This window comes from Vidua chalybeata, chromosome 3 (genome assembly GCF_026979565.1).
Source record: "Vidua chalybeata isolate OUT-0048 chromosome 3, bVidCha1 merged haplotype, whole genome shotgun sequence".
Taxonomy (NCBI): Eukaryota; Metazoa; Chordata; class Aves; order Passeriformes; family Viduidae; genus Vidua; species Vidua chalybeata.
The window spans coordinates 94,992,327-95,004,588 of NC_071532.1; the positions used below are offsets into that span (position 1 = coordinate 94,992,327).

Genomic DNA, 12,262 nt, shown 5'->3' on the forward strand with positions numbered 1-12,262 from the left:
AATAACTGCTTTGAGTACATTAAGTGACTGTATATTGGGAGAGCTATCAAGGTATAAAATAGTACAGGCACTGGTCAATGTCCAAGAATAATGTGGTTGCCTATCTAAAGAGGGAAATGTTCCTGTGGTGTTTTACTAATATATCCTGATAATTTTTGTCTCTGTATATAAAATTTATATTTGAAAAGGCCTATTTTTTACAAGACGACTACAGCAAGGAGGAAAATACTACTCTTTTCCAGTATTTTATTTTTTATATTCATCAGAAAAAAGACAACAGAAGTTTCTACATTTCTGGGAGGATGCCTCTTCTTCCCAGTTCTTGCTGAGCAACTTGTAGTAAAATCACATCAGTAGAAATAAATAATAGATAATATATTAATACAGAAGAGTTTTCCTAGAAGTATGAGGTAAGGATATCCTTTCTATCATGAAAACACTACTGCATGGAGTTGTTTTTCAAGAAGAATCATGGCTAACAGGGAGAGCTTCAGAGAAGTTCACTTTTCTATGTGAACACTGCCAGGGTGACACCTCTGGGAACAGGGAGATGTGTGGAAGGAAGTTAAGAGAAAGAGTAGAAGATCACCAAGAATATGGAAATCACTGTGGCAGAATGACATGGAAAAGAGACGGAGGCACAAAAATTCCAACTCTGACTTTATTGTGGAGAACTTGCAAAAATAGACTGAGCTCATCACTTTGAGTTAAGAAGAGACGTGGGAAACAAAAGCTCTCAGGTTTCATTGTAGTGAGGGAAAGGAGGCTGCACTCCTTTCTCCATAGAAAATACCAAAAGACATCCACCACAGAAACCAAGAAAATCCACACAGATGCTTTGGAACTGAAAGACTGGGGAAACTACAACAGTATCAGGAAGTATCCAAACTTGAAGGCACCTAGTTGAACTGCAAATCTTCCTGAGGATCAGATTCTTCAGGATAAGCTATAATGGGATTTTCTGGCAGAAAATTGACCCAAGACAACAAAGGTAGATGTTGAGGATGGGATATTTAGCTCCACAGCAGACCAAGATAACACTCAAGGTATATACGTATATGTGTGTAAATATATATATATATATATATATATATATATATATATATATATCCATGGCCTTTGAAAAACTGTGATTATCTTTACATCAAAGTAGCACTAATTAGAAATAAGTTTGTCACTTTCTGGGAGTCTCTGGTACCTGGGTTCTCAGGTTCCCATACTGACAGGACACAGAGTAGAAATTCTCACAATTGGTCAGCTGTGTTTTAGTTGGGATTGATTTACTGATTAACAAAATGTGTCCTTTTACAACAATAATTAATTTTAGCGTTGGATTTTTTTTTTTTTTTACTTATTTTGAATAGGATTTAAAGTGCTTCAAAATGCTGGTTTTAACAGTATTTATAATTCCACAATGGTATTACAGTTTAGAAGCAATTGTAACTGTTAGAAAAACTTGCTATGATAAGGAATAAATAAAGAAAACTGATAAGAAAAGGCCTCTTGGTAAGATCACACTGAATTTAATTTATAGAATATTTTGATATTGGTAGCTGTCACTGGGTAGGCTGTTAACTGCTTTTCCACCATAGTTAACTTTACTCATCCATATAGTGCTCCTAGGTACTTTAAAAATTAGTTGCTTTTCACAAGTACTATAATCAAAATCTTAATACTGGAAAAGTTTGGTTCCTTGCCATATATTGATTTCTTCAGACAGCTTTAAAGCTGTCAACCTTTTTTTTTTTTTTCTTTTTTTTTTCTTTCTCAGAGTAAGTAACTGATAATTAAAGCAGAAGATATTACAGATATTATTCTGTTATTTGGAGATCACTGACCAGGCTGTAAATGCTTTAGTTGGCTGACAAACGATGCACAAAGGCTCTCACTTTCCTATTTGAGCTTTGGGTGAAAATGAAAAATTGTGCAATGTGCATGGTAAACCTGAGCAAGAACCCTTACAGATGAGAAGCATGGGTGGTAAGGAATAATTATGCTGACTGACCCTTTTTAACTGAAAGTTGTAACATTATTATTCTCAGAGCCAGGAAATGTGAGTAATAGACTCTTGGAGCCACAACTTCCGAATGGCAATACAGTAAGCATGACTGTTAAGCAAAATAAACATTTCTCTAACCTTGTACGATTCTTACATTATTTTGATTGTGAATATAATATGACTGATATTATTAATCAATATTATTTGAAATGTCTGCTATTTTGTATTTTAGTTGGGATACAAAAAAAAAAATTAGCCTGTTAGCAAAATTCTAGTTAGGAAGCTACATTATACATTATTTGTATGTGTTGTAAAATACACACAAAGAGATCATGTATCAGTAAAATGTGATATGAAGGCTTTACCAGCACGTGGGTAATATTTGAACATGGTAAAGCCATAAAAGTATTAAATCCTTCCAAGTTATGCAGTCCAGAAATATGATTCCTATGCTGCACTGTCAGTTTTTCTACTACACTATCAATTGTTCTCTGTACCCTATACATTAAACAAGTATTTGCCAAGAATTTTACAAAGGTTGAAATCTTTATGGAAGAATGGAAAAAACTACATTGAAAACCTGAACAAGAAATAAAAGATGAAGAAGAGATGAGAACAGTACAGATTGGTAGGGAAAGGACAAAAGGGATCTCAGCTTGTGTTATAGGTAAAAAATGTGTATATATTTCCCTCTACAGCCTGGGTCAGGAGCCAAGGTTACTGATTCTCACTATTCTTCTGCTGTCAGTAAATATGTGTGAAACATCCCAGCAATGTTCCCCATCTCCTCCTGGTGCCAGTCAGTGCAAAGCACTAAAGCTTCTACTGCTGTTGCTACGACAGCAGCCCAGAGCAGACACAAAAATGTCCCATGGTGGCTGGTGGCCTGACAGATGGCCAGCAGTATCCCATATTATGGAATTTCTGTTTCTTTTCAGCTTCTGCTTCCTCGTTTTAGAAACAAGGAAATTATACTCCCAGACCTCACACACAATGTAAATGAAGTATTTCACAGTTCAAAAATTTCAAAATCAAATTCTCTCATGTAGCTTTGGTTTAGCTGCTTTGTGCATGCACGTTACATTTACATGATCACATCTTCTTCCATCTTAAGCAGAGAACAAGAGCATAAATGAGAGCCGTGTAAAGGATGCTGCCATCCATAGGACTCCTACTTCCCTGCTTTCAAATATATGTGGGAAATGCTAAGAAGCTTTATTTCTGTCTCTGTACCAACTTCACAGGATGTAGAGACAGAGGACAATAAAATAAAAATGTGATGAAGGCAGGAGATGGGCAGATCAGACAAGGGAGCTTGAGATAGGGAACAATGTAGAAAAAAATTATGAATAAAAACGGGACAGAGTAAATGGGCCAAGTGGAAGCTGGGACTGATTAGAGTTTTGGGATAGGAGAAAGGACAGTATGGCTGCTCTGGAACTGTACTCTCCTGCTTTTTCTGCAGAGTTCATCCCTTTTCACAAAGGGTCAATTACATTATATAGATCTGCTAAATTCCCATAACTCCAAGCATATTCAAGGGTTTGAATATATACAGTTCTCTACAATATGAAGAACTGACAAATTGAGTCTTAAAAGTATCCAAGTGAGCAATCAAAATTATATACCTAAATTTCTGGTTTAAAATGAAGATAATACCAACCCTATTTACTTCAGAGTATAACTGCAGATAAAAAAAAATTCTTTTATAACTAAATAACTAAATATATTAGGAAACACTCAGATGTGATGGTAGTGACAAATGTGTGAGTCAAGTATTAGGTCTGTCTTCAGAAGGCAGTTTGAGAAAACTGGAGTGAATAACAGACAGGGCCTCACATGCGATAATAAAGGAAAAGAGAAGAAATTAATTAGTTGCTTATGTAATGATTACTGTCTGTCCTGTGCAAGGATTTACTTTGTTATCCTGTGGAAAAATATATGATCAGAAAACAAAGAATTGCCATATAGTGCAAATACAAAGGAGAACTGAGTTAAGTAAGCTTGCTTAAAATTCTGTCATTTTGGAACTTAACAGAGTTTTATGTGTTCAACTGGTATAATGATAACTGCTAAATTAATAATTTATGCTAATGAATAATAAAGAATAGATTTTAAACTTAAAAATATTATTTTATCTTAATGTTGCTTTTTGCTTCGGAAAAACTTGAAATAAGTAGAGACAGTGGCATGATATAGAAGTGGGACCTCAAGTTTAGGTGTTTTGAAATTTTTTTTTTCCTGGTTTCTACCAGGCAGCCTTGACTGCAGATGTTTGAGAAAAGCAGAGAAGATGAAGTAATTCAGAAACAGCTTCCTAAGATAAGTAGAAACCTTATAAAGGGTTTGCTTAAAATATTCATGCTGCCTCAAGAGTCTTGACTGTGTTTTGCTTATGCATTCACATTTCCTCAAACTTCTGCCATTTGACCCATCCCAACCCAAAATCCAGGTCCAAATCTGAGTTTCTCTGAAGTGTGCATGTCTTTCTCTGCTTATACTTAAATGTTTTCCCTGATCTCATTTACATCCCCTTTTGCCTATCACATATTATTCTGGCAGCATATATCAGCACGACCTAAACTAATAGTTTCAAAACATTATTTTTTACTTTGTGGGAAATCAGCTGTAAATTTTAAATGTATTGTTTACCTCTAACAACTAGATTAGGTAAAACTAGAGAGCAATTTTACTCCAGCAGTTTTCTCATGCTTGCTTTCTTATTTTTCCCACAGTTTACATCAAGAGTTGTTTGGGTTTTTTTAAATCAGCATATGTGCTGAATTCAAGAAATGTATTGTAAAACCAGAATACTGCTAAGCAGTATTGGCAGCATGTGGTATCCATTCATACTTTGCTTACTGAATTTTCCTCATTTCTTGTGAACATTTTTCCATCTTTACCAAATTACCAGCTCAGGAGCACCGCCCTGTCATAGCACTAATAAATGCTATAGTTCTTCCACACAAAGAGTTGCAGTAGAGCATATGTGCAGAAAGACAGAGCAAAGCTACATCTCATGATTCTCTGACGTTCATCATTCAAAACTGTTACTCCAAAGAACTGAAAGGAATGGTAAAGAACTCATTTTAAGCAGGGGATAACTAAGTAAACATTAAAAAAACATAGTCACATGAGAAAATGCATTAGGCTGGTAGCAATGATACGAACCTGGGGAAAATTATGCAAGCGTTTCGGAAAACCAAATTGTTCTCCCTCCAACTGTGTTTGAGAAACTGCAATGCTTTACTGCTTGTGTAATCAGAAGTGTTTCATCAGTCTGATTGTATGGGAATTTTCTGTTCTAACTAGCAAACTCGAAGTTCAGAAAAAAATTGAATAGGAATTCAAACATTAAGATGAAATTCCAGAAGTTCTGTCTTTTGTCCATCCCTGTCACCTAATGGACACACAAAAGGACATACTAGATCAACAGACTTATGTACAGAGCCCCCCTGTATGGAATTTCTAGAGACTTCAATACATGTTCCAAGTAGGATCAGCCCCTTCTGCAGCAGCTCTCCAGACAGCATTTCTAATTTCTGATACAACTTTACATAATTTGCAGTCAAATAAATATTTATAAAGAAAATATTTGTTCTTTATATCTTACTTGAGTTCTTGTGAGCTTGTGGCCAGCATACTCCGAATGCTTTTGTCAGCCAAGGGACAGCCAGATAAACTGTAAGACATGGCAGGACATACAAGTATGTTAATCTTCTCATTAACTGAACACTCCCAAACAAACACAACATAAAAATTAAAAAGTAAAAGTTTGTAATGCAGAAAAGCGATGGGGCAAGTGCTGTAATATTGAATTTCGTAATATAGTTAACCCTCTGAATATATTTAGTTATCAATATTACTTCCAAAATTACATACTGTAAATGTTCTTGTTTGTTTGTTTGTTTCTCTATGAACTAGAAAAATATAACAAAAATATTGGAGATTCCTGGGTTAACTACTTAAATGCTTAAGGAATACTTTGGAAATTTTAGTAATCTATTTAAAAATAAAAGACGTTTATACAACACACAAATTAGCATGCTTTTAAGATCAACATATATTACTCAAAGGGTTAACACATAGTTCAACGTTTTACTTTGACAGCATTGTTGAGGTAAGCTGAAAACAATAAATTGAAAAGACAGAATCCACCATGAAAAAAATGAAGTCACACCTTCTATGTGAGGCGTAATTACCAGTCACATGACCACTCCCATCACACCCTGGTGTTGGACATCTGCCACCAAACAAAAACAAAAACAGCCAAAATAGTAAGTATGTTTAAAAAAAAAGCTTTTAAAAGTTTCATTGTTTCCAGTTTAGCTGCAATGACTGCAAGGGGTTTTAAGCATCCTAATCGAAAAGCTGCAAAATGAACAGGTTTAAATGAAAATGGCGTCTCCATACAATATAGCATCATTAAGAACAAGCAAATACACGTTAGCTTATCACTTTACTTAACTGGCAGTTTGAAACATTTATATGCTGCAAATGTTGCATGCTCATACTGCAAGGCGTATATGTATTCGTTGGTTTAAAAAAAGACAAAGAGAGAAAAAGTTAAAAGGAGATAAATAATTTCACCTCACATTATGCTTACGTTATTAAATCCTTTTTGCTCTCTTTGCATTGAGGGTATTTGGGTTTAGGACTTGGGATTGTAACTTCACCAGGATACCTTCTTTCTTCAAGTGCCTCTTGGAAAGGATCCAAATCTTCCGGCTACAGGTAAATATATACATATTAATTTCAGCTAGAGTAGGTCACAACTTACACAAAATAATGCAAAGCAGAGTCATCAGATGGTATCTCCTTCTTATCCTATTCTGACAGAGAAAATTAATGAAATTATTTTATATTCTTTCACGTACTAAACTTATGAATAATATTTGAATATTTTGATTAAGAATTCACAATATGTGAAATATATAATTTATTTAATTAGAAAAATAAAAAGGAAAAACTCCAAGCTTTTTCTGTAGCTGTCATTTTATTTTTCTTTAAAGACTCACGTGTTTTCCCTAAAGTCACTGCACAAGAGAGGAAATGCAAAAAAGATAACTAAATGCAGTATCTTATGCATCAAAAAGCCATCTTAAATAGCATTTTTAAGGATTTAGAACACCTCAAAAATGAAAGAGAAGCAATCTTAACATCTACACACAGCATCTCAGTCTGGGATGAATCTCAATGGATCTGTCTGGCAAGACAGAATGATACAATTTGTAATTATCTTTAGTGATGTTCAGAAATTCAAGCCTATCTATTTCAGGAACGCAGTGGCTGATTGCAGGGATTCAGGGATTCCTGCAGATGGTGCTATAAACAACACAGTAAAAGTAGGGAGCTCTTACTCGGAAAAAACATGCGGCTTTACCTCACATTTCCTTGATAGTGACAGATTTCCTGCCAACTTCAGTGAAACTAATAGCAAAACTGTACCACCAAAGCTAGAATGCATTCAGGCTATCTAGTGAAAATGCCACTTCATCATATATTTCAAAGATACTGAGAATAGTTTTATGATTTAATTAAATTGGCAAGAGATGCGCTAAACAAAATGATTAGCCTAATTTTTAGCGATAAACCAACTAGAAGTCCTCAAGCAACTAAAATGAACTGAGTGCAGGATTTTAAGCCGCAGAATGAATAAGGGTTAAAACCTGACAGAAAAAAGCAGCATCACTGAACCTTGTCAGCAGACCTCTTCAGTATCCTGTCTATTCTGTTTTGAAAAGCAATAAAAATTCACTGGCGTATTTTCTTTACTTGCCTCTTCTGTTTAAAGGGTTGCTGCTGTCTTGGTGTTATAAGTAGAAAAGCAACACTGATTTCTTATATCCCTTCTTTGTATTTTTGAAAAAAAGTGTTTCATTAATGCAGGCCCTTTACACAGAGCTACAAAGAGCACATAAGTAATCTAGAAGATTAGTTGAAAGCTTACATTATACTCTTCTGCTTTGTTTAAATTGATTTCTAAGTAATACATGCTTTCAAATAGCACATCATTTATGGTTTTCAAATTCAGGAGAGTATCTTGTCTTCAGAGCTGATTATCCCAGTACTGCACGGTTATGTCAACTTGCTTATACAGAGTAACATAATCTGGATATAGCAAAACATCTTTAGTGCAGAAAATATTTGTTAACAAGATGATGCTGTTAGAAAACATGATTCACATTCATGGTTCAAATGTTGTCCTATGGAACTCAGTCACAGATCAGATGTGTGCCAGCATGATATAGTCCTAAAGATTAACCAGCAAAAAACTCCTTTTTGTAGAAAATCACCAGTTTTGTCACATACTAATTTTGCTTCCTATTTCCCTCCAAATTCCAGAAAATTAATGAATTACCAAAATTAGACTGCTACAAGAACTATAGAGATGAAAAAGACATACATTAATTTCTTTGGAATCATCTTCATCTATCCTACTTGGCTTCATTTTAGTGTAGTCCACTGGCAAGTCCCAGCAGTCACCCTCATTCAGTTGGTAACACCGGTTGTTCATCACGGCTTGTCGTTGTGGGGACATTGGCTCCAGTGGGGTCAAAATGGTGCAGCAACCATCTCGCTGCCTCTGCTTGTTCATGCTCAGATCCAACGTCCCATTTTCATCGACTTCCATATCAGGATTCTGTCAAAATAAGAAAAATATTGTTAATTCAGCTTCACACTGGCAAACTGCTACCTCTTCTTCAATCTGATTGCCTAGCAGAATGATAAAATGCTTTTCCATTCCTGTATAGATTGTAAGCATTGAGCCCCCTCCTACACATAGCATGATGCTGTTACACAACATTAATGCTGTTAAAGTAGATTTCTTCCTGAATGGCTAATTTGATGTTTGGAGGGAAAGGGGAGAGTCTTCAGTACCCTTCTTTGCCACCCAGCACATAAGTGCAAAATCTGATATATAAAGGAGAAAGCTCTAAAGGTATTTTCTTGCCATTGTCTTTATGTTCTTGATTTATTCTGTGGCAGGTGAAGTAATCTGTGAGGTAACATCTGCATAATTCTTGTTTTCAGTCCTGGCATGCATCTGGGTGATTGGAGAAACAAAAAACAGCTAACATTAAATAATATTTGTTTCTTTTTTTCTTTTACATTAGCAGTCAGTGCTTGAATAGATAATGTCAGAAAATTAAACAGGGAGGTATGGTACCAAAAGAAGTCCTTTTGGACACCATTTGTTAATGAGGAAATGCATTTAAGTTTAACAGCTTCTTCCCTGCAGATGAACACGTATTAACAATTCATGTACCCATTTTGATAACTATTTGTTCCAATTTCTGTGACAACTGGTACTGTAAAAATAGGATGAGTATGGGCTCTTTTGCAGAAACAAAGTGTTGACTATTATATTAGATAAGGAGAAATAAGATATATTAAAATGAACACAAAATTTAAAAACTACAGACAGATAAGATAAAAATGCCCATAGAGAATGCCTCATCTTTCCAAAAATGAAGTATTCCATGAGAAATTTGGTTTCATTGTGAAATGAATGTGAATCTGACTGACTCCTTGTATGTCTGGTGACTTTCTTTCCTCTTGAGTAACAACAGAGCTGCAGGAAACCACTGCAAATGCAAATCTCTCTCTCTGAATTACTGCCTTTTGTTAAGAGCTTATATCTAATTGCTGCTATCCAGCTAATTTAATTTAGAAAGTATTTGTTTATCTCCTCAGACTCATTCCTTCAGTTGCAATATAGTGACACATTAGGAAAGAGGCCCTTACTGGCTTAGACGCAGAAGATTTTTAGCATTGTGTTCCAACTTCTCCCATCATACTGAATAGAGAAGAACCGCATTTATTTACATGAGAGAAAGAGATTTCCCTCTTGAACAGTATTAAATCAATTAATATAAAAAGCAGTGTTTGAAAACAAAGTCCATTCTGCCTTAGAGCATGATTATTACTAAGACTTACTGCTACAGGTTTAGTTTGTTATGAATGATCATAACATGAGGTGGTTTGCACAATAAGGGAAAGCAAACCTTTGTCTATAGGAGAAGAAGAGAACATGTCTGCCAGCTCAAAATCTCTCTACAAGCAGAATAAAAATGTTTCCTCTGCACTGCATCTGTCTGTTCAGCCATCTAGTGGTCTCCTGTAGGTTGCACTGTAGTGTTTGCTTGTGCATGTTAAATACTCATTTTTGAACAACTATCAGAGCCAAAACTTTAAAGTTAAAAATTAAATCTACTAAATCTTTGATGAATGTTAATAGTGCACTGTTTTTTCTTAATACAGAAAGCTTAATGACAAAAGCCTTTATTTGTATCTGTATGGCCATTTTATATGGACATATAGAACAGCAGTCACTCTGCAAGATTGTTATGCACCTTTTAAGTCACCTGTACCGGAGGATTGGTTCATTTCAAATATATTATGCATTGACTTAAAAACTCTGGTATCACAGACAGGCAAGAAATTATAACATACAGCACCACAGATTTCTCTGCACTGAATCTTACATTTCCATTTGTGCCTTTTAAATGAAAATGCAGAGTTAAATCTTAATCCCTTCACCAAATGTATGAACAAAACTGCATTTTGCAAAAAAATCCAATACTCAAACAGTAGTAAAATTAGTACCACTTGAGCAATCCAAACATCTTTTATAATTATAGTAAGAGACAAATTTAAAAAAGGAGTACATGGTATCAGTATCATTAGTTTATAAAACCATCATAATTTCCTGTGATACTTGTGAGCAATTTGTATATTTTGGTATTTTTTCTCCCTGCTTTAGCAGAGCCACCAGATTATGTTAATTTTGAGAGGAAAAAAAAGGCAAGATGTACTAAAGCTTTTCTCTCAATCAGGGCTGCAGAGCAAGTACAGTTAAGAGAAATCTTCATCAACGAACAGATTTACTAATTTTTACCCTTGCACAGAGATCCTGAGGCTTAGTGGAGAGGTTCTGAGGCATCTCCCTGCAGCGGGTGGAGAGATTCAGAATAGCAGTAGCAGCCATGTGTGCTGCCTCCATGTCATGAGTATAGTCAAAGCTGCTCTTGCTGCAGGTACTGCTGGCACTGCTGCCTCCACCACAACTCATATTGCTGCTGCTGCTAGGGGCATAACTGCTTGTTGTGCTGCTGGTTGGACTTGAATTCTTACAGTAGCGTTTAGCTGTGGGAAGAAATATGACAAGGATGACTCAAAAGAAGGAGCATTCTGCATAAATGAAGAGGAAAACAAACTGCTGGAGGTGAAATTTATAATGAGGAACAGTAACCAATGCCAAAAAAAAAAAAAGCCCGCAATAAGAATGATGGCTGTATTTCTTGATTTCTGTCTGTGAGTTTTATATGCTACATGTGTGAGATTGCATGAAATAACCTCCTGTAAAAATCTGCATGACATGATCATGAATTGTTCTGACAAACAGGCTGGATTTATAAAACAATAAAAACACAAACACTGCTTTTACCCCACATATATAGTCAGACATAAGGTACAATCTGCTCAGCTCATTCACTTTTATTAATGACAGGCAATGTAACACTATGGGACCTTTTCCTATTTACATGAGGAACTGTTAGTTTAAGGCCTAGAACTCCCCAGAGTTTCTGGAGATCAAACCCACTTCAAGGCTGATGAGCTTGGCCTCTGGGCCACAACACCACCCATATGTCCTCAAACACCTCATGCTTCCTAAAAGCTTTATTTCCTCCTACACCACAGGCAAATATTATGGCACTGGTCTCCCCAAAGACAGGAGCATGACAGGACTCATGACAGGTTGTCATGAGTTAGTTTTACCATGACTTGCACAAAGGCAGAAGCAATGGCTGTTTATATGGCAACAACAGGTACAAGTGAAAAATCCTCCCTCCCCTTTCAAACAACCTGAGAACCTATAACTCTTCATAAAACCAGTAAGGACCAAAGACACCCCTCCCTGCTCCCACTGTGGGCAGTGATGCCCAGCTGTGCTCTGACTGCCACAAGCCATAGGTGGCCACAGCAGAGCCAAAGCACTGCCAGTGCTCACGTCCTGCCTATCTAAACAAAAGGCAGCACTGCTGCTGCTTCTAAGCAATGCTCCTTGCAACCAAAGGTATTACAGCAGTAAGGGCAAGCAGCCCTATTAGCCCACTTATTTCCCCAACCCTCTTCCCAGATAAGCTGTTTTAAAAGTGTTTACAAAAATGCAAGAAAGTGTGAGCTCGTCTCCAAAATGTGTAAGTTTTCGTATTTTCAGAAAAAAAATAAAAGTCAAGGTCAGAGGATACATCCATG

The 12,262-nt window shown here is 35.9% G+C and overlaps 1 protein-coding gene across 1 annotated transcript in view; it reads right to left on the reverse strand.

Moving 5' to 3' along the window:
• MYT1L (myelin transcription factor 1 like) overlaps positions 1–12,262 on the reverse strand; it is a 220,988-nt gene that overhangs the window by 52,785 nt on the left and 155,941 nt on the right. The window contains exons 11-14 of the mRNA XM_053938244.1: positions 10,902–11,149; positions 8,406–8,642; positions 6,606–6,727; positions 5,613–5,681 (exon numbers count right to left, since the gene is read on the reverse strand). Of these exons, the coding sequence (XP_053794219.1) occupies positions 5,613–5,681; positions 6,606–6,727; positions 8,406–8,642; positions 10,902–11,149 (676 nt within the window). The remainder of the gene's footprint in view (positions 1–5,612; positions 5,682–6,605; positions 6,728–8,405; positions 8,643–10,901; positions 11,150–12,262) is intronic.